Here is a 27036-nt window from a genome sequence, read left to right as displayed (position 1 = left end):
AAGCCAATCTTCCCAAGCCAGGACAAGTTTTCCACTGGGACTTTCCTCTTCATATTTCATTTTGCCACGTGGGTAAAGCTGAAGATCGTTGGGAAGACAACAGCAAGCAATTATTTTCTGGGGGAAAAAAGTTAAAGAAAATCAAATCCAGAAAGGTTTGAAGGTGCTGCTAGGGCAACCACAAAAGAGGTAGAAGGGTTGGTTCTCTGCTTGGGATCTCCACCCTTGGCTGTAAACCACCATTTAATGAGATTTAACTACTTTTTGAGCAGGTTGACACTGCTCTGATCAGCCCTAGTGTTTTGCTTTTGTGCCATGTGTTGGTCCCCCACCATTTCCCACCTGTGTGAGTGGGAGCCCCTCTCTTCTGATCCTCAGAGGTTTTCAGAGGTGGCTTCCCACACTCAGGATTGCCACCCCCAAAAATTCAGGTTAGGTTGCCATGCACTGCCCTCTAATGCCATTTTGGGATATTAGCAACCCTCACCCTCAGAGGAGATCTGTAATGTAATACAAACGATTCACATCCACCAAAAACTGCTATCAATGCTTTACAGAAATGAGACATAAAGGAGACATTTATAGGCTACTCTTTTTTTCCCCCAGCACTGCCTTATTTTACACATTCGTAGAGATCACCATCAGGGAGAAAAATGAGAACTCCCTATTTACCTTTTTTGGACCATTTTGGGTGCTTGATGCTTCCAGGGTCCCCTTCAGCTGTCTCTTTTCACCCAACATATCTGATTTCTTTACGTTTTTGTATTGCACTGCTGGTTCTTGGAGGCGATAAGATGCCCAGGAATGCAGGTGGCCACTCAAAGGTGCATGTGCATGTTGGATTTATGAGGATATTTTCTCATTTTTTTAATTTTTTATGCTTCTCAGCAGCCTGTTTGCTTTCCTGCTTCCTTCAAAGCACTAAGTAGGCATTTCTGGGAAATTATCCACAATGAATGCAGCATCTCTTTCCTTAATGGAAGCAGCTGATTTAGAGCTGCTGCTGTGTGTGTTTTGTTAGTGCTATTTTCTCTTGTGTGCATTGCTTTGCATTCATTAACACTGGGTCCCATCTGCCATCTCATCACCCAGCCAGTGCTATGCCATCCTTCTGCAACTTCTTGCTTCCAGCTTTTGGCTGATTACTCTGAATAAATTAGGATTTGCAGCAGATTTCATCACCTTGGCTGTTCACTTTTTCCAGGTGGCTTGTTGGTAGAATGAGGGGTACTAATCAAGGCTGGTTGCTCTTCTCACAGTGGAAAAATCAGTTTATTCACAGCTTTTTGGACCTCCCTGTAATGAATCCATAATCCCTCTCCTCTCCTCTCTTCTCCTCTCTCTCTTCTCCTCTCTTCTCCTCTCTTCTCCTCTCTCCTCTCCTCTCCTCTCCTCTCCTCTCCTCTCCTCTCCTCTCCTCTCCTCTCCTCTCCTCTCCTCCCCTTCCCAGAGTTCAGGAGACCCAGCTGCATCGAACTCACTTCAAAATGATGAGAAAATTGTGAAATTGGGAGAAAAGAGCTGCAAGGTACAGACAGAGCCATTTGAGATAAGAAAGGCAGGTACAGAGGTAGAACTGCTGACACAGCAATCATGAGTGGGATTCAAGAGGAAAAGCACCACCATGGAAAGGTTTGGAATCTGAATGGAAAAAAAAATAAAGATAACTGGAAGATCAGACTTCAGCAACTGTGAGGGTCTGTTGGAAGCATGGAGCTGGCCAATGCTCCTCCACCTTTGCAGATGTAGCTGAAAAGGAGATTTCAGCCACAATTACCCACCTTCAAGATGTGTAATGCTGGGGATGACTTCACAAATTTCCCCTCCATTTCCAGTCTGTCTGGGACCTTGGCAGCCGGGTGAGGTTTCTGTATCTGCCTGAAGCCTCCCTGAATTTAATGAGAAGGATTTTTTCGGCTCCTTTGCTCCTAAATGGGTGTGGACAAATACATTGTGGCTATTATTACAAACAGTGATGGATCAGTTTTGATCCATGCCTAATGCATTTTTCAGACTTAACCAAGAGCTGCTTCTCTCCTTGTGAGTTATGTGATTCATGGCTTTAATAGGTACTTATTTACAGGTCTGACAATTTAGCCTTTACCCTCCCTGCTATGACTTGTTCTGAGGAGGAACTGAAATCTCCCCTTGCTATCATGTTTTCCACCTTTGCAGACTCTAATCTCCTTTTAGTTTCTCCCAGTGACTGTCATGCTGTGATATTGCTCTGTGACATTTCAACTCACAGGGATTTCTCTCAGTACCTTTTGATGCAATTAATTATTTGATTCCTTCCTTTAACATAGGATACCAGTTCTTTTCTCAGTGGGATTCTGACACCGGAAAAGTAGTGCCTGGCTGATTTTTTTGCTTCCATAAGGTTACAAATACATTAATTATATCAATCCTTCCTTTAAAAAATGCAGGCATTGCTAAGGCAAGGAACCGCAGGAAGATACTTGGGAGATCCCCTATAAATAAAGTGAAGATAATTTCTTCTTATATTTAAGAAACTTTCACTGTTACTATGAAAATAGACATATCTGTAAACGTGTTTAGAAAGATTGGGTTAATAGAAAGCAGCATAAGTAGGAGGGGAAGTAGTAGCTTTATTTTATTTATTTTTTCAGCTAACCATGGGGAAATAAACTGCACAGTAGCACAGTCGGAAGCAGTGCTGGAGATAAAGGCTTTCTGATTAATACAGAGATAGTACTTCTAATATCTTGAGGCTGAGGTGCCAGATCTATCTGCTTCAGGGCTGGAGGTTGTGTTTGGCTTTGCAGACAGTCTTGCATGTTTATTTGCTTCATCATGTGGTGCAAGAAGCCATGATTCTTAGAAAACTCAGCTCATCTATTTCACTTGCTTGGTATGAGCTGGAGATATACCAGCCCAGTATAAATACAAAGGAAAATCCATTTTTGCCACTGTCGAAAAGAAAATATTAAATAATTAGTGCAAGATAGTGGGCTGGAAAACTGGTATGGTTGGGTAAAATCCAGGCTCAGACAGATACAGAATTTTAAGGTTTGCTTTAGAAAAGAAACCTATTTCTGCAGACCTAACCAGTCCACTTCAAGCCCAAGTGACATAATTCAGTAAGTCCTCCTAATAGCCCAATATTTTGCAATAACAATTAACCAGTGACCTCAGTGGCAGTGATGGCACAGTAAAACGGCAGCAAACATGTTAGAGTATTAGACAGGGATGTTTAATATACACTTGATGAGAAAAAAGTTTTCTTTCTTTCCAACTTCCTCAGTACATGTGTGTTGTCAAACTCAGAATCATATTGTCTCCATTTTTTTCCCCAAAATCACAGGCGCCCTTGGTATGTAACTGGGAACGCTGAATGCCCATGGGCACGGGTTACTCGTTGAATAAGCTACCAGAAATTTCTTAAGGAGTTGGAAACATGGTATAGAAAACAGGGAACACAGTATAGTACAAGGAAAACAGTGTTGGGCATAAATACAGCCCTGCCCTCGGTGTCTGTCACTGTCACCACGGAGATGCGTGCCTGCCCTCCTGCTCTCGGGGCCATGCTGAAGACCCCCCTGAGGTCCCCCCTCAGCCTCCTCCCGCTGCACAACCCAAGTGCCCCTCAGGGCTTCCCCTCCACACCCTTCCCCATCCCCGTGGCCTCCTTCGGACGCTCTCCGTGGCTCAGTGATTCTCTGATTCCATAAAAGCTCAGAGCGCCGATTACACTCGACGTGCGCTGTGCGAGCCCGAAGGAAACGGGGCTTCGTATTCTTCGGGCAGGCAGCTTCTTCGCGACTGGGAGGGCAGCTGAGGCGGGGGCAGCATTCCAACCGCCTGCTCCGCTCCCTCCCGCATCTCCCAGTCTCCGGGAGTCGCTGTGCCGCGCTCCCAGTCCCGTACTGGGGAGGCCGTGAGGGGTGGGAATGGCGGGGGTGCCGCTCCCCCCTCCCGCCGCAGGGGGGCGCTGGCGCGGCGGCGGCGCGGGGCGCAGTGCGCAGGCGCGGCCCTTCCCGGCGTCCTCAGCGCCGGCTCATGGCGGCGGCGGCGGCGCCGGGACGGGTGAGCGGCGGCTGCGGGCCCGGGCTCGGCCCCGAACGTGTGGGGAGGCGGCTCCGGGCCCCGCGGCGTGTGGGAGGGCCGGGCGGGGCGGGTGTCCCACGCTCAGCGGCTTCTCGGTGGTGTTTGGGCCTGTGTGGAAGGTGGGGGGGGACGTCAGGGCCTGCTTCTCCCCTTCTGTCCCCAGATCGACGGAGGTCGCAGCCCGTCCTTTCTTTTATCGTGGGGACAGCCCCTGTGCCTCGCTCCCTTGTCCCTTCCTCGCGGTGACAGCGCCCTTCCTGCATTCATCCGTACATCCATACATTGTCCGCGGAAGGGCAACGGAGCCGGGGAAGGGTCTGGAGCACAAGTCTGAGGAGGAGTGGCTGGGGGGGCTCAGCCTGGAGAAAAGGAGGCTCAGGGGGGATCTTGTCGTTCTCCACAACTGCCTGGCAGGAGGGGGCAGCCGGCTGGGGGGTCGGGTCTGCTTACAGGTAACAAGCGACAGGACAATAGGAAATGGCATAAAGCTGCGCCCGGGGAGGTTCAGGCTGGCCATTAGGTAGAATTTCTTAATGGAAAGGGTGGTTAAGCATTAGAACAGGCTGCCCAGGGAGGTGGTGAAGTCCCCGTCCCTGGAGGTATCCAAGGAACCATTGGATGTGGCACTGAGTGCTCTGGTCTGGGTGACAAGGTTGTCTTCAGCCAAAGGTTGGACTCGATTATCTCAGAGATCTTTTCCAACTTGATTGATTCTGTGATTCCCCCAGTGCATCCTGTCTCCCTCTGGACAGCATCACTCCTGCTTCCTAAATCCAACTGCTCTGTGGTAGGTGGGAATTCCTACAGTGCTCTGTCCTCATCCTGTGAATCTGTGCCTTTATAACCCCTGCTGTGTTTCATCCCGAGGCCAGATGTTTAATAATCTTCAAAATCTCCTAGTTCTTTGTTGCAGTAAACTCCATTCTGTTGAGCCCTAATTGTTCATATTCCACTGCGGGAAGAAATTAGTTCTTGAACAGTTTTCATTACCTTTCAAACTGTTACTTTTATACAGCTTTGCTCTGGTTATATGTATTTGCCACTAGCCAGAAAAAGGTCAATTTTCTATGCCTTTAGGAAAAGTAAAATAAAATATGGTGTACCTATACATGCAAGCTATTAGCAAATAACCTGGAAATAGGTTTGTTGTGTCATCTGGAGGTTTTTTTTCCTTTTGTCTTTCAGTTTTAAATTGAAGAGAAAATGTCACTTTACGATGACTTGGGGGTTGAGACCAGTGATTCCAAAACAGAAGGCTGGTCCAAGAATTTCAAACTGCTGCAGTCTCAGTTGCAGGTGAAGAAAGCAGCTCTCACACAAGCAAAGGTACAGTCCCTTTGTGGTTTTGCTTTCTGTTTTTCAGACTTCTTTTGTGTTCAGTGCATTGTGTTTGTGACCTCAGAATACCAGTTTGGGGTAATTTGCTGGGATTTGTCTATGAGTTTGTAGCAAAGAACCTGGCAAAGTGGAGGGGGGGAAAGGGAAGATGCATTTTTCTTGATGTGTCTTAGAGGGAGTGTTGCAAAATTAAAATTGAAGGAAGCACTGATGTATGTGCTGCAAACTTCAGAGCTTTTAACAAGCAGAGCCAAAAGCTAATCTTCAAGTTTAGCTTTAAAGATAATGAAATTCAGCTCTTTAGGGTTTTTTTTTAATGTAAGTAGGGGTCACACTGTGACTGATTATTTACACGTTTGCATCATTTTATGGTTGTTATTTAAAAGGCTCTTGGTGCTAACCTGCAAATCATTATGTATTAGAAATTTTTACAGCAAGTGTTCTCAGAGTAGATGAAAGGGAGCAGTACAAGCTAATTCTTTTTAGACTGTGACAGAGCTATTTTATCTTTTTATTGCTGCTGCTTTTTATGTCACCCTTTTTCTTTGAGCAGTGTTGATATTTTGGTTCCGGCAGGACAGGAGTGCTCTGTGGGGTGTGTAGGTTCTGTAGAGAGATTAATTAAAAAAGAAGCAGTAGCACTGATGCCAAATACTTAAGTAGGCACAGCATTTTTTCCCCTGGAATTACTCCTGATTTGTGCTGCTGAAATTGAGGGCTGGATTTAGTTGATCCTTGGAACAAACTGCATGGATGAAACTTACTGATTGCTATATTAGTTATATTCTTTGTCCGTGTAACTGATGTGCAGTGTATCCATAGCCTAACAGAAGAATAGGATAGGATTAGAAAACTCAAGTTCAGAATAGATTAAAATATTTTATCTGATGATAAATGGGAAGAACAGTAGATCTTTGGGATAAGTCTGAACTTCTTAAAAACTAACTCAGTTCAAACTCACCTGAAGAGGTTGTATGGATTTCTAATGGGTGTTCCTGGTCCCAGTGAAAACCAAGGACCATTCACCTACCCCTGCATGAGTAATCAAGCAAGCTCATTTTTAGAAAACTGTATTATCTTTTTTAGACATTGTGTGTTTTGGTGATTTTTGCAGAGTCAGAGAACAAAACAAACTACGGTCCTTGCTCCAGTGATTGACCTGAAACGAGGCAGCTCCTCCGATGAGAGACAGATAGTGGACACACCCCCTCATGTAGCAGCTGGGCTAAAGGTAAGACCAGGGGGGCTAAAAGTCCAGCTGTTAACAAATGTTTTGGAAATTAAATGTTTCCTAGTGGTCAAAAAAGTGATTGTTTTCTGAGAATGTTTTCCTCTGCTTAGAGTTTTTGAGTAACATTTCAACTTTATACAGACTTACATGTGGTACAGCATGGAATTACCACGGTTAATGTGCAGTTATAAAACAGTGTTCTTAGAATCCCAGACAGCTTCAAACTACCTAGCAAGATAGCAATTTGGGCAGCTAAGTAATGACTATAACTGTGATTGCACCAGTGTTGGAACTGGACCTGTATAACAATCAACTGAAAAATAAATGAAAGCCACCTAACCTTTTAAATGGATTTCTCATGGTAAGGAATCAGGAGAAAGTTTGTCCCTGCGGCTTTTTCGAAGAAAAAGTTCTGAAATGGTTCTTTCAGATTAGAGAAGAACAGTCTGTGTGCCTCTGTTGGTACTGTATTAATAGCAGCTGATAAAAAGCCTGATGAGATTGTGTGGGAGGACCCTGGCAGATGGTTGCAGCAGCAAGATGCCATAAAGCTTATAATAATGCATTAATGGGGTTTGAAAATTCTTGTCCGTGCTGATTTGCTGCTGCTTTGCATTTGACAAGGGGAGGGGGTGGTTCTTTCTTCATGGGAAAATTTGAGATAATGAGAGACTGGATGAAATGCTAGTTTTAAGTAAAGCCAAGATTTCTTGTAGTACCAGTGGGATTAGGATATTACCTGACATTACAGAAGTCAGGAATCAGAAGTGTTACATTTTTGCTTTCCAACTGAGTGTTGTTTTCAGCTCTCAGCTGAAAAAACTCCTTTTTCTTTTTTTTTTTTTTTTTTCCCCCCCAGGATCCTGTCCCCAGTGGTTTTTCTGCAGGAGATGTATTGATTCCCCTGGCAGATGAGTATGATCCCATGTTCCCAAATGACTACGAAAAAGTGGTGAAACGTCAGAGAGAGGAACGACAGCGGCAGCGGGAGCTGGAGAGACAAAAGGAGATTGAAGAGAGAGAAAAGTAAGGCTTTTGTTTAAACTCCTGACATATTGACTCTTATGTAAAGAATAGACATGTCAATTTGTTTCATTTTATCTCTCTACTTTCAGGGAAATTCGTAGAGGTTTTGTGAATACTGCGTGCTTGTAGAAACAAGTGCAGTGTTTTAATTAATATGTTTTAATGCCCCTGGTAAAAATCACCTAACAGTGCAAAACCAATAAGAACTATCAGTTTTGCAGCCTCTTTGGCTGAAAGACCTTTGTCAAAATTATTCTGAATTTACTTTGTTTCAATAATAGCAGCAATATTTAGGTACTTCATGCATCATTATCAGACTTCCACCTTGCAGGTGTTTTAGAGTATTTGTTGTCAGTGCCATCTGACTACAGAAAAACCTTTTCAACACTCAGTGATGAACCATCCTTTTTGCTTCTAAAAACTACAAACTGATCCATGAATGCATTCAGTTTTACATGTGGCTAGCAGAGCCTTTGAGAGGCATAGTTGCATTTCCTTTTTTAATACTCTGCAGTCAGTAATTTAATAAGTTAATTATGTGTTTAATACTCTGTTGTCTTTGGAGAAAAGAAAATACTACTTTATTTTTAATGCCCTTTCCCTGAAATAAGAAATCTCTGTAATCACATTAAGGAAGTTGAATGCAGACTCAGTATCTGATTGTTGTAAGTGGTAAAAGGTCTGCCAGCCAGTCAGAAGATTACATTCACTCGTTTTAAGTGAAGTGAATAAGTTGTCTTCATCGCAGTATGAATCATCTGAAGTCTGGAATTACAGTTCTTCTGCCCTGTTTAGATTGTGGAAATTAATATTTCTAGTCATTGGGACTTCTCTCTTCTCTTGGATATATCTTTGTTGTTTTGCTGGAGAAGGAATGCCTGAGGCTCTGTCCTACTGGCATGCAAGACCTCAGGAATCTCGGATGTCATTCCTACAGTTTCAGCATTGATTGCTCTTTAGTCATATTTGTACTTGTGTGTGGGCCAAGAGTCTTTATACATATAAACATTAGAGAAAAGAAGTGAAAAACAAATAGTACATTCTGATTTCAAACTGGGGGAAATAATCTCAGCCAAACCTGCATCAGATGTGTGCTTTGGGATATCAGGCTGTACATTTGTTTTGATTTCAGAGTGTAGAGATTCAGAAGTTCTGTGTGGTTCCACAGTAGAGCTGTTTTTAGCATCCTGTAGCACAGTTTTGGTGGCTGTGCTAGGAATGAGATCTGATTTATGTACTTTGTGCTCTTAACTTTTGAGGAAAAGTGCTTTTCCTTTTTGTTGTAAAGTATTAAAATGAGTAATTTCCTGATCACATTAGATAACAGCTGAAGTGCAAACAAATCTTGAAGCATTCCTTACTTCACGTTAAAAGTTATGCCTGAATCTTATTTTAATTAAACTTCTCAAAAATCTGATGTTTAAGCATGAGGATTTTTTTAAATTGAGTAAATCATATTACTCTGTATTGCCTGTGATGGGAAATGTAAAAGGGATTCTGTGCAAAGCAGGGTGATCAATTAATGTCTGTGACCCTGCTCTCCGCTCCATCCAACACCTGTTCCACTGCAGTCATTCAGTCACTCTGGCCTCTTTGGACAAGATTTATTCGGGTGCTTCCTCCTTTCCATACATTCTTCTTGGCTGACTTGCAAGTGGAAAATGATCTTGGTTTTGATTCATCTTCTGTTTTACCAAAAATGCCCCATGAGGATAAAAACAAAAAAACAAACGGTGAAGGTGTTTACTTGCACTTTCATGGGAAATGTGTTAAATGTCAGTTGGATGGAGCAGAATAATTCACCTTGCACAGGTGGGATCACAAATAAAAGCAAAGAGTTGATTTCCATGGTTTCTCATCCTAACTTGCTGTGTCTCCTAGAAGGCGTAAAGACAGACACGAAGCCAGTGGGTTTTCAAGAAGACCAGATCCAGATTCTGATGAAGATGAAGATTATGAAAGGGAGAGACGGAAAAGAAGTAAGGGAACTGCTTATGGTTTTGGTGTGGAAAGAGGAGAAAAAGAGGGAGGGGGATTCACAGTCCTGTTTCATGGATTCTGTATTTCTCTGTCCTCACATGAGTACACTGTTAATTCTGAGCCTTTAGAATTAATCTGGCATTTTATTACAACATCATATAATCCAGAAGACTGCTATTTTTCCATGGAGATAGATGGCAACCAAGTTATTTGTGAAAATACCTCTATTTGCCTTAGTTTGTAGATACTTGTTGTAAGTTTCTGCATGGTGCAGGTTCCAAAGAAGGGGTGAGGCATGACATAAAATCAGGTTGTGAGAATCACTGTCAAGTTTTCACTATTGCAGGCTTTCATTCCTGCATTTGTTACTTCAGTCCCCTTAGAGCTTGTCAGGTGATGTGATCAGAAATACATCATTGCATAAGCAAAATTAAGCTTTACTCTCTTTCAGCAACAAAGTTACAGTAAATAAATCAGGTTTGTTGTGATATCCTCCAAATGTGTTGTGTTCCATTTTGCTCATAGGTATGGGAGGAGCTGCCATTGCACCACCCACTTCTCTCGTTGAGAAGGACAAAGAACGTGAGTGCTCCAAAAACCACTTCTCTAAACCCAGCAGTGTTAATTTCTCACTCAACTTTCTGTTTGGCTAAGTCCTCCTGCTTTTCCCATTGGAGTTTTTTGTAGCAGCAGTACATGAACAAGTTCTTTGTTGTTGTGGGGAGGCTGTGGGGGACCTGTGATGCTGCTTTGCTTCACATCTCTGTTCTGAAGGATTCTTTCTGTATTGCTGGACAAGTGGTTTGGCAAACTGGGCTCTTACCACCATGTGCAGCTACTCACTTCTGATGTGAAAGAATAAATGTCACAGGCAGGTTTCTCTGGATAGACTAGAAACCTCCACAGTGTGGAGGGGGAATTTTTCCATTGCTCTTTCCTTTAGGAGGTACTTAGTGAATGTCTTTTCTGAAGGAGTTATGCACTACAGGCAGAATTTTATGCGTTTTTCAGGGGTACAGTTTAGCTGAAGAGATTTGTGTGCAGTGGTGGTGTGAGGATCTTAGTTGTCCACGAGATGGCATCATCTTGCTTCCCTTTTTTTTTCCGTGCCTACCTGTTTTAAATTTTAAAATTGGAATAATTAGCTGTATATTGTCTACTTTAAAAAATAGTAAGAAGATTCTTATGCACACAAACGTTCCTTTGGGAGTCCTCATTGTATTTATGAGAATATTGAAAAATAAAAAAAACCCCACAGCTTAAGTGAATGAAACAGCAGTGAAAGCGTGTGATGTAAGTAAACATTCAAAACAGAAAGACTTTGTTTTGAGTAAATAATTAAGAGCAATTGAGTGGTGTCAAGGAAAAGTAAATATAGGCTGGAAATAGTAGAAATATCCTTATGGGGAGAGCTTTTAAAATGTGACATAGTCATATTTTAAAGAAACCTTTATGTGGCTTCTTACTTGATGCTCAAATCCAGGCTGTAAGAAAACAAGAAAATATTGGTCCCATAGTCCAGTCCATTTGCTGTTTAAATAGGGATTGGTTTTCCTCATATGACATCCCCAGACTTCACATCTGACCTTTTATTTGATAAGATACAAAAGCTAGTGTAGAAGAAAATACTCTGAAATTAAGTCAGTCTCATCAAAGTCCATAAGTCTTTTCAAAAGTGATTTACTTATTTTTTTTAGGGTTTCTATAGGTTTGGTTTTTTTTTTTTAATTTTGCCATTTGACTTGTCAGTGAAAGGTGGTTTAATAATCCATCCAGTATAATTGAGATATCCAGATCCATCTCCATCCCCAGGAAGAGTTGCAGTTCAGAAATTCCCAGTGAGATGAGTTGCATTCATTTTTTTTTAATAGACTGGTTTCTCTTCTCTGCAAATGTGCAGTGTATTTTTCTTACAGTCCTTGGGCCTTGAGTTCTGTGCATTGATCCTTTTTTTGTTATAATTCTGTTCCTGATGAATGGGAGTTTGTCCTCTGGATAATCTCATTGTAGTGCAGGTGGCCTCTTAATGTTTATTTTATCCATTTAGTAAGAGGTTAAGAAGTGCATTATAGAGCTGTGGGAATCTATATCCAATGAGGAAAATCCAGAATAACTCAGATCTTGTTTCTGAGAGAGAGAAGTGAGGGGATGTTAAAACAGCACATGCAAAGGAAACATACTTCTGATTTAGATTTATATGGAAGACTTTTTTCATAGTTTGTTAAAATTTTATTGAAAAAAACCCAAGTGCGTTTGTTTTCTGCAGCTGTAGCATCATTCCCATATGAGGAGGAGTCGAGACCTCGGGCACCTTCTTCCAAAGCAGCAATTCCTCCTCCAGTGTATGATGAGCCAGAGAGACCTCGTTCCCCCACAGGACCCAGCAACTCCTTCCTCGCCAACATGGGGTAAATGAGGGACCTCTGCACATTTTGTGGGAAAAGGCATTGGAAGGTGGTGGAAACCAAAAGCTGAAACAGTTTGTCAGGAGAGAAGAGCACAACCCATTGCATGTATGTGGTTAGTCTGAGTTCAGAGAGTCCAAACTGGCAGGATACAGAAAAAATGTGTATCCTGGAAAAATCCAGGATTGACTGGATTGAGGGAAACACATCTGAGGTGGTTGCATTCAAGGCTGTGTTTTTAAGCCAGACTCCAGTATAGTGTTTATGGCCTGTATTTGGCCAAGCCAAACAATGCAGTATACTTGAAAACACAGGTGGCACATTGGTTCTTCTAGGTTTCTTTTCCAGCTTTGTCTTAAATTTGCTGCATACCAGCAAACTGATATTTCAAATCATTTCAGCTCTGCTTTGTTCAAAAATTCAGGAGTGTATTTGCATGAATGTAGCAGCTGTGGCTGCAAATCTGCCCATTTACTGTCTTGCCTTGTATGTGATGCTTGTGTTACTACTGTGGAAACAAAGTGAAGATGAGTCTATAGCTAAAAACAGCTCAGAGACCTAATTTTTGGATTTCGTGGGGGTTTTTTAATTGTCCAGAAAAAGATAATCAAACTTGGTACTGTTGGACCAACTTGTGCATTGTTGCCACCTCTAGTTAGCAGTACCATGGAACCTTCACTTCATTGAAGAAAGGGCTAAAAATCTGACCTAACCTGCCTCACTTTGACCACACAATTGGCTGTTTATTCTGTCCCTTAGTGTTTTAACCTTTCAGCATTACATAGCCATACTTTTTAGCCTTTTGCTTAGAAAAAAATCATGTAACTTGTGGTAGCTCTTGTGCTTTTTGCCCCTGCGTAAGGAGATTTTAGGAGGTAGAATATTTGAGCGCTCAGCAGAAATGCAGTGTTAATGTTTTCTGGAAGAAACCTTTACTAACTGATGTTTTTTCTCTCTTTGCAGGGGGACAGTAGCTCACAAAATCATGCAGAAGTATGGTTTCAGAGAGGGCCAGGGGCTGGGCAAACATGAACAGGGGCTCAGCACAGCACTGTCAGTAGAGAAAACGAGCAAGAGGGGTGGCAAGATCATTGTTGGTGAATCTACAGAGAAAGGTAATTGTGTTCTACACCAAGTCTGTGAGAAATGAAGCTCCTGGGTTTTTGTTTACCATCTGTCCTTGTTGAAAACATTGGAGTTGGAAAAATGACTTCTATTTGTTCTTGTGGAAATTTATCTTTTTGCAAAGTGATCCCATAGGTTTTTTTTTTAGCTCATCCTCCCCTTCCTTCATCAGCTGTCCTCCTTTAGTGTCAGGAAGCATCTTCACTTCCAGAGCTGATCCTGCTCTGCCCCAATGGCTTGCTCCCTCTCACGTCCTATAGACATTGCTCTCATTTCCCTGCTCTTGTCTGATCTAGAGACTACATCCAGGCTTCTGAGTACAAGTGATGGAAGTCAGAAGACTTTTAGTCTTCTAGTTCTTATGAATTATTCTGAACTTATGAATTATTCTCCTCAAAGAAATAGTACATTGTCAATGTTCTTGCTTAATTCACATCATTGGAATTGATTTTTCTGCTTACTGTCATTCTCAGTAGCTACAAGCTGTGAATAACTGTTCCTCACCAATATGAAATGACATTTTGTGGCTTTTATTCCATTGTTTGATCAATAAGATTCTGATAAAAGTCCCTAATTGAGCTTTAATCATAAATTATTCCCTGATTCGCTGTTCTGTCTTCAAACAGAAACAGGCAAGAAGGCGGATTCCAACCCCTTGACTGAGATACTGAAATGCCCAACTAAAGTGGTCTTACTGAGGGTGAGTTGGGAGTAAGGGAACATGTCTTGGTGTTGGAATGTTTAAACCTCTGTTCCTGATACAAGACTACACAGTTCAAATGGTTCTGGCCTGCACCCACGTGGTGTTTTGTGTTCTGGGGAAGTGATGTGACTTCCTGGGGTACAAGCTGTGACTTTAAATCAGCACTGCTTTAAATTGTACAGTTCTCTTGTCCTAGGGACAGGGAACTGTTTCCTTCTGTAGCTCTTAAAGTATTGGTAGTCACAGTTCACAGAGCATCTGTGATTCGTGTACACAGTCACCTACACAGACTCCATCCAGTGAGCTGGGTTTATTCTTTGACTTTCAGAACATGGTTGGTGCTGGGGAGGTGGATGAAGACCTTGAAGTCGAAACTAAGGAGGAATGTGAGAAATATGGCAAGGTTGGGAAATGCGTCATCTTTGAGGTAAGAAATAATCTGTCTCTCTTTTTGGCTGCTCTGAAAGTAAACTGGGCACTTGTCCCTCATGACTGGTGTGTTACTGCCTAAAGCTGCATACATAGAAGATCTCTCAGGGTCCTTTACTGTGTTGGGATTCTGGATTTTCTGTAAGATACAAATTTCTAATAATAGGAACTGGGCAAAAATCTCTGAGCATTGTGCTTTTGGAATCTTTTTATTTCGTTCTTTTCATTGCCTTTGTGAAGATCAATGTAAAACAGTATTTTTGCTACTGTTGTAATTACTTGTGGCTTAGGGTTTTTGGTTTGTTTCAGATCCCTGGTGCCCCTGATGATGAAGCTGTAAGAATATTTTTAGAGTTTGAACGGGTTGAATCTGCCATCAAAGGTAGGATCCTAAATTGTGTCCTGTGAACCTGAGAGTTAACTTCTGTAGAGAGATTAAACAGTGTCAGTGGTCAGGCTGTTGAGTTAGAGATGTTTATTTTATTGAATTGCTGCTTGCTGATCTGCTCTTCGTTTCAATTCCAGCTGTTGTGGATCTAAATGGAAGATACTTTGGAGGCAGAGTGGTGAAGGCTTGTTTCTACAACCTGGACAAGTTCAGAGTGCTGGATCTGGCGGAACAAGTTTGATTTTAGAAATCTAGCTCAAGGTGTCATTGTTTTGGCAATCACGTTTTCAGCAGTAGGCTGGGAATAAAGAAGAGAAAAGTAGCTTTCCTAGCAAACTGGAAACAGGCCTCATTGAATGGATTTTACACATTCGTTGTGACTTACGTTTTTTTGTAATATAAAGCCCTTTGAAAGTAAGATTCACATCTGTGTGGTTTTGAATTGCACATTTCTGCTTACTGCTCTGGGGATCCTGGTTTTTTTGAGCTTTCAGATGACTTTGTCAAAAACCCACTGCTGAGGAGATGCTTTGTCTGTATTCCTGCTTTCTTTGTTCTGGTGCTTCATCATGGAGTCCCTGTGCTGGATCCACGATAAGTGTGAAGCTTTGGACAAGGACTGTGTGCTATGATCTTCTCTTCCCTGATGGTCTCCCTTAGAGTTAGAGCCTTGCTCTCCTGAGTCCTCATCTCTGCACACCAGTGATTTGGGTAATTGGACAGTTGCAGCTGGTTTGTTCTCCTGACTCCAGGACAATGCCTTCTGTGCCAGAATGGAGACTAAAATAATAAGGATTGAGTCTGTCTTCAGATCAAAAGAAAATCCATGTCTAATCCAGGGAAATAGAAAGAGAAAGGAGTTTAATGGGCTCTTAGCAGGAGCTCTGTGCTGTCAGGCAGTCTGTGCTGGGAATATCCAGGGATAACTGAATACAGATTATTAGGCAGGGAGATGGGAAACTCCTTCATGTATCTGGCCAGCTGTCACAATCTCACTTCCTCTAATTCACACATGGGCAACTAACTTTGTTTAATCATTTCAAACCTGGCATTTGCTCTTTCTGTGTGTATTTCTATATCTGAGGTCAAATACCATCAGGGTTATGCTTTTTTTTCCTTTTGGGAAGGAGTGCCTGTGGAAGTTTTCAAAGTAGGTGGCCATGGAGGGAAGTTCTTCTATGAAAATCTGAAGAGTTGACAAACTAAACTACTAAACACTACTACTCTTACTTTTAACTTGATGTAAAATAGTACACAGCTCTCTGCTCCTGGTTTTATGTTTGCTTTTCGTTTGGGAACCGTATGTGACAAAGAGGTGGCAGGGGGTGACTCTGCAATGGTGGCAGTTGTCTCTGTGCCCCATTACACCCAGAATTGTGCAGATACTGAAATGCCTGGGAGCCCTGAGGGCATTTTAGCTGTTTGAAAGCTGATGCTGGATGTCTTCTTCCTGTTACACACAAGGACTGGGGGGAGGGGGGATAGACCTGTAGTTCAACGCTGTGAATATCTCCAGTTATTGCCCTTTTGTTGAGTTTTGGCCACAGATTTCTATGACAAAACCCTTGGGTCTTGTGTTTTGCTTATTTTGTCCACTTGTGTTCCGCCAACCTCTGTACAAACATTTGCTTGTAAAACGGAATTTTTAAAAAAACCTGGTATTTTACCTGCTGTGTGTTGGCTTCCTTACTCTGCTCTTGTGTTGTGCAAGGCCCTCCCTCAGAGCTGGCCACTTCTGCACCATGAGTTGGCTCTTTCTCTAATGCACCCTCACTGCAGCAGAGGTGAGGAACAGGCCTGACTCCAAAACCACAGGACTTGTGGCAAAAACAGAATCTAGATTCTGTTCCTGCCTCTGCTCTTCGTTTTCTCTTTGACTTCGAGCAACACTTCAAGGCCTTTGGTGCCGTGTAGTAAAACAGAGATGAGCCTGGTATGAATTAGCATAGGCTTGCTTGTAATACTCAAATAATTTGAGTGGCTGCTGTAGAAAGTTTAACCACTGGTAACAGATTAGTGTGATCTGAGCTTGAAATACAACTTATCTTAAAGCAACATGATTTATTTATGGCTCTTATTTCAGCAAATACCTCTTGAGTGACTAGGCTGTAAACATTTCCTGAGGTACACAGACTGGTTTTTGTGCCTTTAAGCAGCTGTTTTGCTTTTTAGCACCAGCTTCTGAGCTTCCAGTCTGATAACTTGAAGGTTTTCCATTTGCTGAGAATGGCTTTATTGGCAACTTTTGAACGATTTTGTTCTGAGAATCCTTATTGTGGTTGAAGACAGGGGTAAAGTTTATCCATGAAAATGTAGGGGAGATAGTTTATTCATTTCGTATTTTGTGTAGGAGATTGATGCTATAAATGAGGTGTTTTTATGTACCAAGGGGACTCTAAAGCAAGCACACCTGAAGTGGAGGAGACCTACATCCCCTGAGTTCCATCTCTGGTGGGTGCTGTACAAACACGTGACAGTGGAGCCAGGTGTGTAAGCAGGTGGCCACAGCTGATGCAAGCAAACACCTGCCCAGGTGTGGAAACCTGCAGAGCTTCAGACACTCACTGGGCTCTGAGGTGGTCAGACCTCGTTTGTCTCCTTAGCAGGAAGCATTTTTTTGCAAATGCACCTTCTCCCTGTTCTTCAACACTCAGTGTGTTGGCTCAGACTTCCTCAGGCACGTTTGTATCTTGCAAGCGTTGAAAAATTTGGTTCTGAATTTACTTCTCTACTGGAGAATTGGCCTCCTCTGGAATCTTGCCACTGACTTCCATTTCTAGTAGTTTCTCAAATGACTTTTTATCTAACACCTCCAGCTCTTCCTGCTTACACATCCCTTTTTCTCCTCTGATTCATCAGTGCCCTTTCCAAAGGCTCAGCAGCACTTAATTTGGAGCTCTTTGCAGCTACCAAGTTTTATTTGGTGGTTTGTCTTTACACCCTGGAAACTCTGCAGCCACCTCATTCTCTCATGTACGTACATGGTGACTGGTCTGAAGCAATAATACTTTGGTTTCTCTTTTTGTGTGGTGCCCTAAAAGGTTCTGATTTTACAGAAAATGAAGAGGATGATGGGCTGTTACGAACAATTGCTTTACTGGCAGTGCAGGATTGGTTATAGTGCTTCAGGTGAAGCACCGGGTATTTTTCAGGTATGATTTCCTAAATTTAAGCTTTAATTCCTTGGCTTAAGCACCTGTGTAAACGCTGTGTGATTCTGTAATGTATTGAACAACTGCATTTCCTCATGGGCTGCGTATGAACTGTTCATTGCTTCTGGGAATTCAGATTAGATGCCTGCTTAGAGAGATTTGAGTGTCCTGAAGCAACCAGCAAGCTGAGAGGGACGTGTAGGACGTGTCAGCCCGGAGCTGAATGAGGTGCCCGGTGCATTAACAACCCTGAGGTCTTAAGGACAGGGATTTGTGCAGTGGCATCACCGTTTGCTGCCTTGTTCTCTTCCTAATTGGGAACACTGGCTACTATTTTAACAGTGGGGATTTAGTGACTTGATTACTTTCCTAATTGTTACAACCCCAACGTGGTGTCGCTGAGCAGGAGCAGCTATTTCAGAGCCCATCATGAAGCACATAGGTTATGATTTGTTTTCTCACCTGCACTGTTCTGCACTTAACCTGTGTTGAATTTCACCTGTCAGTTTATCACTTTGCCTACTTGGTGTCAGACTGCCATCTGAAGTGAGATGGAGCTCGCAGGGAACATTTTTAACATTACTATTGTCAAAATTTAAGTTTGCTTTGCTGTTGTTACATGAAAGGTGAGAGTTGCCCCACAGAACTTTCTGTCTGAATAGCCAGGGAGGGAGGGAGGCAGGTACAAGAAATATCTTGCCCAAGGACATGCAGAAGGTGGTTTGGAGAGTTGGGATTACACCCTATTCCTCTGTACTTGCAACTGTGCAACCAAAACCCACATTCCTCGTGGAGCTGCTTTTTATTTTGGCAACAGAAAATGGTCAATTCTCTTAGCCTTGAGCTTTGGATTCTGAAGCAAGTTCAGAAGGAGATGTAATTCATGTGCTGCGGTCTGTGTAAGTGGTTGCCTTAGGAGGGGTTTATCTGAAATCAAGCTCCTGTGGGAGATTTGAGTATTTCAGGGGATTTTACCCTTCTGTGCAAGAGAAAATACGTGTTGTAACCTCATACAGTTTTCTTAAAGATAGACAAATATGGAAGGTTTCAAAGAGGATCTTAAACTCTGAGATCCTTCTTGCTCCACAAGCAGAAGTCCAATGAGGGAGTGAGAACTTCCAGTCCTTACAGCACTTGGTGCAAGAGGCCCTGAGCCAAGACTAAGATTCACCCTGTGTTTCATTGAATTAAATCCCATGTTCGTGCCTGGGATTGCCTCTCCCTAGGTACAGGACCTGGCACTCCTTTTTGAGCTCCATGATGTTCCTGCCAGCCTCTTCCCAACCTGCCCAGGTCCCTCTGGGTGGCAGCATGACCCTCTGAGGTAGCTGCCACTCCTCCCAGTTTATGTGATCTGCAAGTTTGCTTTAATTAAGGTGTTAAAGAGGACTGGACCCAGCATTGACACCTGTAGTTCACCAGCAGCTCCTGGCCTCCAGCCAGACCCTGAGCCACTGACCACTGGGACCAGGCATTCAGACAGTTTTTGGTGTCTGCTCCTGCAGCTTCAAGAGCTTCTTTGTGAGGAGGTTCTTACAGGACATAATGTTTGGAAGTCTTACATGAGTCCAGGTAGACAGTACCCACAGCTCTCCTCTGCCAGGCCAGTCATTTCATTTCAAGGTTATCAAGTTGGTCAAACATGACTTCCCCCTTGGTAAATCCAAGCTGACTGCTACTGATGATTTTCTTGTCCTTCATAAAAACAGTGTCCAGGATTAGCTGCTCACAGAATTGCAGAAATTATTTTAAATTCTCTAAAAATTGGAAGAGAGCAAGAACATCCACACAGCTGGGGGCCATGTATGGATGCATTTGGCACTGGTAACGTGTTCCTAGCTGGGTGCAAGATTAATCCTATTCCTTTCCCCAAAAAAGCAGGAGCTGCTTTTGATCATGGAGGACTTAGTGTTGCTTACAAGCACTTTCTGTAGCACTAAGTTCAGCACTGTAATGATTGAGTCCTTAGGGAAATTCCTCCCTTCAGGTGATCAGGCAGTTGTCCTTAAAGACAAACAGGGATTGATTGTGATTAGCAGTGTGTGCTCTGCTAATTTGCTGTCACTGAGCAATGAGAGGACACAGCCAGATTTGGATTTCTGCTGTGCTGCTCTGTGGAGATGTAGGTTCTTCATAGATGGGTTTGAAAGTAGCACCTGGGCTTTGGAATTTTTTTCGTGTGTCCTATAGACAGGACTTTCAATAAAAGACTGCCCTGTGATTTTATTCAAGCTGTAGAGCAGTTAAAGAGCAATCCCAGTGCCTTTATCATCCATCAGTCTGGTTTATCCTCACACACCACCACTGACTTCTGGTTGTGACTGTAGAAGGGACTTCTGGAGTCCAGCTGGAGATGGTCAGGCAGCTCCTGGCAGGACACATGGCCCTTTTGTGTTTAATATGTGAACACAGATGGTTTTTACCTGTGATGTAGTTTAGTGGACAAATTCACCTGCTTTGCCTTGTTTTGAATCATAAAATCAAAGAATGGTTTGGATTGGAAGGGACCTCAAAGACCATCTAGTTCCAAACCCCTGCCCTGGGCAGGGATACTTTCCACTAGACCAGGTTGCTCAAAAATGAACATTTTTCTGAAAAGACTTTAGTGACATTTCCTGCTTCACAGAGGATGACAGGATTTTTTAAGGATGCAAAACCAGGTAATTATATGAGTTGCTCATAACATCAGCCAGAGCTGACAAGCCTTAACCCCTGGGCAGCCCTGGATGTAATCCTAGTTACCCATGCCTTGTGTCAGGAGCAATAAAGGAGTAGCTGCTCCTTTTTCCTCCTCACTGAAGGATTTTTTAACTCTGAAACTTCTTCTAAATGAGTGTTTTTTTATTTCTGCAGGTCAGTGGGTTAGAAGTGCTGCTTGCCTTGAATGTCCAGCATGATTTTACCTCCTACTTACTGCAAAAAAATGTTTTGTGTCACTTGAGATGCAACTCAGCAAGTTAGTGGCAAGGAGAAAAAAACTGCTGTAAAATCTGCAGGACTTTCAACTGCTGGACAAAAAGGTGGGCAAACCTAAAGTCTTTCACTTCTGTTCCTGAAGAGAGAAAATGAATGACAAACTCCCTGTGTGCCTGTGTTTGGTAATTTAACCAGAAATGTGCAGTAGCTAACAATAAATACGAATGTGGTCCTGTTGTCAGCTGTGCTCCTTTAGGGATCTTGCTCCCTGTTTGTGTCAGGTGGGGTTGGGTCTTGCTGGTGGCTTTTTGTCCACAGGTGCAAACACAGCTTTCCATGCCATTAAGAAAAAGCCTGTTTGAATGGGGGGAGAAATGGGTATTGAAGAGGAAAAGGTGCAGTGGAAGAACAGGCATGAAAGCCAAAGGAAGCTCTGTAAGCTGAAGAGGGCATAGTGTGCGTGCTCCTGCAGAGGTTTCCTCTCATCCCCCGATTCCTGATCCCCGTTGAGCTCATGGTTGTGGCTTTATGGCTTTTCCTCTTTTCTTTTTAGCATCAGGAAATGGGGAAATCCCAGAGCACAGGGTTGTTAGTATAGAAATGTAAGAACACAGCCTAATGTCTTGTGTCCAAACAAATGTCTGGTGTCCAAACCCCGAGCTTTCAGCCCTGTAGCTGTGGGCACCAGGGGACAGGGCACAAATGTCCTGCTCCCACCAGGCCCTGTCTCCTGTGCAGGACATCCCCCTGCCCTGCTTTGGCAGCCCCAGCAGCTGTAGCACATGCTTAAAGCCCAAGACACCCTCAGCTCTATGGAAAACAAGATCTTTCCCAGGAAGATGCCTAACCCTTTCCTTTGTTCTCTCCCACTTCTTATTCCTTCTCTGGGAAGAATGTGGGCTTTTTTCAAAGCAGCTTTCAAGCATCTTGCCACTTCACAGTCCTTGAGTTGTTTTTCCTCTCCCAGTCTCTGAGGTGTTGATCTCTGGCCTCCATTTGAGAGCTTGCAGCAAGTCAACAGCTCAGGAATCCACATGGTCCTGCCAAGACAAAGGTCTTCAGCTCATCTTGGGTTTCTCCACCTTCTGCCGCAGGCACAAAGCTGGGTAGCACTTTTGGACTTCTCTGCTTTGAACTTGTAAAACTTGTATAGCAACTGTGAACCAAAGCTCAAATGATACTCTGGCAAAACACACCGAGCTCCTCTTGGGAGGATGGGAAGTGAAAACTGGCGGGGTTTTGTGTTTTTCCACTCTGGGAAAGTGCCGGGTTTGTGCAGTTGCAGAGACGCCGAGTTACCACTGGGAGAGGATGTGAGCTGGAGCAATTCCCGATGTCTTGTCTTCTCTCTTTGTAGGAGGGGGTGTTGCACTCGAACAGCAAAATTTAAAGACCTTCCCAGGCAATCAATCCTGCAGCAATGAAGTGTATTCAAACTGGGGTTCAGGGATTTGCTTCAAGCCCAAATTTCATAGGAAGATCCATCTCCCTGCACCAGTTACAGCCCTGCCCATCATCCCATGTGACACAACTCCATTGCATCCAAAGACACTGTCCCAGAAGTATCACATTCACCTGCAAGGACTCAGCTCTTCTGAGGAAGTCGGGAATTTAGGGCTAACAAGGAAATTAAGTTTTGAAAATGTCTTCAGCTATGACATACTAGTCACGCATTTCCTCCCCTTTCTTCACTTGGATTTCTACCTGATCATTTAAAAGTATTTTGCTTTGTTTTATTTCTATCCAGCAGGCTGATTTATTCATGGACAAAGCCTGATGGGTTTTGCTTTTCCTGCAGTGTTGGGGAACATAAAAGCCTGGAAACTTGAGGCTGCTATCAGCTTTTATGTTAAAAAATAATGGTGTTGGCATCATAAAATCAATACATCCTTTTTTTTCCTGTTTTTAAAAAAAAGGGGGGAGTTAACTGCATGGCAAGGATTTGCCTTAGCACTCCTGGACTGTGTGAAATAGAATTGATTATCTGTCACTCTTGATGAATCAGAAGAAGGATGCAGATGTTCCTCCAAACGTGACATTTCCTCTTCAGTGCCAGGTGGGTGTGTGGTAGCAGTTCAAAGCCACAGAAATCAATGGAGAAGGGAAATTGAGTTTCCTGCATGGAAAGAGCAGAATCAAATTTAGAAGCCTGCTGGAGCTGGCAGCAGCAGAGAAGCCAGGAAGGTTTGTACCTGGCAGCTGCAGTAACTACTGCCTGCAGATCACCCCTGGGAAACACTGTCTAGTTCTTTCTCTCCAAAACCCAAAAGCTGAGAATTGTGCAGAACAGGAGACCAGGATCTGGAGCTGTGCAAGGCACCAAGAGCACCTGGTCACAAAATGGTTTGGGTTAGAAGGGACCTTAAAGATCATTCCAACACCTTCCACTATCCCAGGTTGCTCCAAGCCCTGTCCAGCCTGGCCTTGGACACTTCCAGGGATGGGGCAGCCACAGCTTCTCTGGGCAACCTGTGCCAGGGCCTCAGCATCCTCACAGGGAAGAATTTTTTCCTTATCTCTAATCTAACCCTGCCTTCTGTTAGTTTAAAGCCATTTGTCCTTGTCCCAAGTCTTTGACCTGCATCTCTCTAATCCAATCTTGTCTCCACACCTTTATAGAGCACCTAATCTTTGTGATATGAAGATGGCAGCACTAATACCAGAGGTTAATAAAAGTAATCTCCCTAGGTCAGGCTACAGTGTACAAGGGGGGGTTGGCTGTAAACTCTCCAAAAGCTCACTGTTCCCAGTCCCTTCTGCATCTTAAGCCCTGATGACCTGGCTGTGTTCTCTGTTCTCCCAGCAGGAACAGGCCACGAGCCTCTCTGCAACTTTCCCCTGCTAAATCTGCAAGGCTGAAGCACCAGGCTGGTGGTCAGCATGTGGGGAGAGCTCATTGTGAGAAAGGGAGCTGGGCACCAGTGTCTGGCTGCTGGAGTGTGGGGAGATCAGCAAAAGCCTTGAAAACCTGGGCACGGGCTGAAAACAGAAGTGTAATGGTCAGTGCCTGGTCACCTTGAAGATTGGCTTAGGTGTGACTGCAGCAGCTCAGCCAGGGAACAGCTGAGCAGTGGGAAAAGGGGCCTGATGCTGATGGGGAAAGCAGCACCTTCAGGCAATGTGTAACCCAGGGGAGAAGAGCCTGCCTGAGCACTCTGATGTATTATAAAAGGACAAAACAGAACTTTGCAAGCCAGATCAATCATGTAAGAAGATCCCCTGGTGTACCCAGCAATTCCCAGCACCCTCGTCTTCCTTGGGTTTGTGCCATGCAAGTCATTCCAAATATTATAAATATTTCAAAGGAGTTGTTTGCATTCTTATTTGCTTGTAGAGTGCAAGCCCTGCAGTGAAGGAGATCCCTGTGACTGATTCTCAGGCTAAAAGCACTGACATTCCTGTCTCACACTGCTCCCACCCATTATCTCGCTAACTGGAAAGGGAGATCAGTTCAATACTGATTTCCTGGCTGGGGATGTGCAGGGCAGCTCATTTCATCCCTGTGCCCCTTGATGCAAAGCCTGATTGCGCACACAGATGGATTCAGTGCAAGGTGGGGAAGGCAAATTAAATCTCCATCCTGGATAAAGAGGTTTTTCTGGGCTTAAGGATGAAGTTGAGGGAAAAATTCTTCCCTGAGAGGGTGCTGAGGCCCTGGCACAGGTTGTCCAGAGAATATGTGCTTGCCCCTGGATCCCTGGAAGTGTCCAAGGCCAGGCTGGACAGCACTTGGAGCAACCTGGGATAGTGGAAAGTGTCCCTGCCCATGGCAGGGGGTTGGAACTGGATGAGCTTTAAGATCCATTCCAACCCAAGCCATCCTAGGATTCTATGAAATATGCAGCTTAAACCTGGGAGAGCAGTAAAAGGACCCTTTTCTGGGTCAGTTCCAATTAAACAACCCCCCTGAAATATTAGCCATTAAATTATACTTTTGTTTCCTTTGGAGACAGCTTCCTACAGGACACGGCTGGGAGCGCTGGTAGCAACCATTGAGGCTCCAAGTGCCTCTCCCACAGAAACCAGCACTTGAGAAGATCCCAGGAAGCTTTCTGGACCATCCCTCACCCCTGGGGCACAATCAGTGCTGGCTGAAACCCTTCCCACCATGTTTGCCCAACCTGTTCTGAAAACCTCAAGTGATGCTGAGCCACTGCCAGCCTCTCTGGCCATGCAGCCTGGCATTTGTGCTCTGCCAGGAGGAGAGATGCTCTGATTTCACTGTCTTGGACCACAGTTCATTTAGTTTCATCTGAATCTTATTTTGGGACCACCTGGATTCTCAGAAATTCTTTTAATTATGACTATTTTTACTTTTATGTTGTTCTTTTTAGATGCCAGACAGAAATGCTGTTGAACTGTGACTAAGGGGTGAAGATCCCCATATATCATGTTTGAAATCTTCTCTGCTTCTTTAAACTGCCTGGCACTACTGAGATGCCTGAGGTGCTTTCTGTGGGTGAGACCCAACAGTATCTGATTTAGGGAATGATGCTCTGACTCCTTGGAAGCTGGTTTCTGGAATTTTCTGGAAAATGGAAAGCAGATGTGTGGACAGCAAGGACAGTCCCATCTGAGATCTTTCTAGGTCAATGCACAGAATAACTGGAGCAAATCCCAGGGCAAGGACCAGGTGACAGAAGCACCTTAATGTGGACCTGAACCATCATCCTCTAATACATGTCTTGGTTGCAACTATGAAACTCTGGGATGCTCCAGCTGGGCAGTTTTTGGAGCTGAAGTTGCATTGTCCAGGCAAGATCAGTGTTGCAGAAAAAAAACATCCGAGGAGTTAAGCCCCTTCCAAGGTGTGCAGGCACTGAGCAGGATGTTATGGACAACAAACTTGGACATGAGCACCCAAACATGGATTTGATTGGTAAGACACTCATTTTGGGTCTAACTCTGAGTATATTGGATTAAGTTTCTTTTGCCAAGCCTTGGAATCATGAGCTGGAAATACCCTTCTGGAGATGAACTGCTAATCTGCATTTATCCTGGGAAATAAAACTGTAAAAATCTGGTTTTGTGTTTTGTAGAGAGCTGAAAGCTCATCACTCCAAGGAATTTCACTCTTTTGCCAGAGCAGAGGACTGGGTTAGAGCTGAGGTGGACCAACAGAGCTCCTGGGTCATGGTGCCCTGGCCTTGGGCATGACTGGGGTGTCCTTCCCTTCCACCTGCCTTAAATTTTTCCAGCCTTTGGCCCTTTAAGGTTACTAAACATCCTGGGAAATTCCATTTTTAGATGATTTTTCCCCAAGGAAATGGTTGCCTGCTCAATTAGCTTGGGCAGACCCCCAGCCTGTCCTGCTGTGTTTCCCAGGGGCAGGGCATAAACCAGCTGCTGTAACTGGTTCCAGTCACTGGAAGAAGCCCAGCAGCCCGTGCCATCAAATCTTGAGCACTTCTGTTCCTCACATGGTGCTGGGCCTCAGGAACATCTCCACGTGCATCAGCCAACACTCCCTGAGCAGGACAGAGGCAGCAAAGCCATGTAAGACATTGATGTCCCTGTCCCTGCCATTCCTGCTGCAGCCACAGCTCTCATAACAGCCTGGGGGGTGTTTTTTTGGAGTGATCCTCACCCACTGGTTTAAACAGGTTTCTCCAGTGGGGGTTAAGCCAAACCTGGCAGACTTTACCCCGGGGAGGATGAAGAACACTCACCTGGAGCATTGAGGTGGTCTGGATGGGGCTGGAGCCTGCAGGAGATGGATGGGGAGGCTTTAGACCACACAAGGGATGGTTTGAGGAAAGTCTTGTTGACTCCAGGAGGAGTCCAGTTTTGCAGGGAGCAGAGACACAGCGTGGAGTTCATGGTATCGCTGGCAAGCACCACGGGGAAAGGCTGGGGTCCAGTCGTGCACAGTTCAAAGAGTTTCTCTTGAACTACCTCCAAGCCAATGTCTCTTTCTACTTCCAGGGAGGGCATGAAGGAAGCACAGTAAAAATAAACAACCCTCCCCAGTTCAAATGCTCCACCTTCACCTCCTGCTGCAACCCGAGCTCCAGAGAGCTCCCAGCCCGACACACACACAGACCTGATGCTTTTCCAAAGCTGATGGCTCATCCCAGCCCTGTGATGCCAGGAGAAGGGTATTTGCTCATCCTCAGGATCCAGCACAGCAGGATCTGAACTCCCAATTGCCTGTGCAAGGGCAGGAGATGCTGAACAGGGGGATCTGAATTTCTGACACCCTTGTTTCTGAAGCAAGTGTGTGTTCCCAGCTTGTCCCAGTGCCACCACAAAGAAGATGGGGTTGGTGCTCTGAT

The 27036-nt window shown here is 44.0% G+C and overlaps 1 protein-coding gene across 3 annotated transcripts; it reads left to right on the top strand.

Annotated features, from left to right (window-relative positions):
• The first annotated feature begins 3977 nt into the window (after positions 1-3977).
• On the top strand, positions 3978-16359 carry RBM17 (RNA binding motif protein 17). 3 transcript variants are annotated; one of them, XM_048301856.1, is made up of 12 exons: positions 3978-4047; positions 5254-5394; positions 6521-6637; positions 7497-7663; positions 9545-9642; positions 10169-10225; positions 11910-12051; positions 13012-13163; positions 13800-13873; positions 14205-14303; positions 14615-14687; positions 14831-16359. In XM_048301856.1, the coding sequence occupies exons 2-12, from the start codon at positions 5272-5274 to the stop codon at positions 14932-14934; spliced, it is 1206 nt and encodes a 401-aa protein (XP_048157813.1). In that variant the 5' UTR covers positions 3978-4047; positions 5254-5271; the 3' UTR covers positions 14935-16359. The 3 variants fall into 3 exon arrangements, with proteins under 3 accessions (XP_048157813.1, XP_048157814.1, XP_048157812.1); XM_048301857.1 differs by lacking the exon at positions 3978-4047 and adding an exon at positions 4526-4855 and having other exon boundaries at positions 9548-9642; XM_048301855.1 differs by lacking the exon at positions 3978-4047 and adding an exon at positions 4528-4855.
• The last annotated feature ends 10677 nt before the right edge of the window (positions 16360-27036 follow it).

This window comes from Corvus hawaiiensis, chromosome 4, assembly GCF_020740725.1.
Source record: "Corvus hawaiiensis isolate bCorHaw1 chromosome 4, bCorHaw1.pri.cur, whole genome shotgun sequence".
NCBI lineage: Eukaryota > Metazoa > Chordata > Aves > Passeriformes > Corvidae > Corvus > Corvus hawaiiensis.
This window is presented reverse-complemented; position numbering and strand designations above follow the sequence as displayed.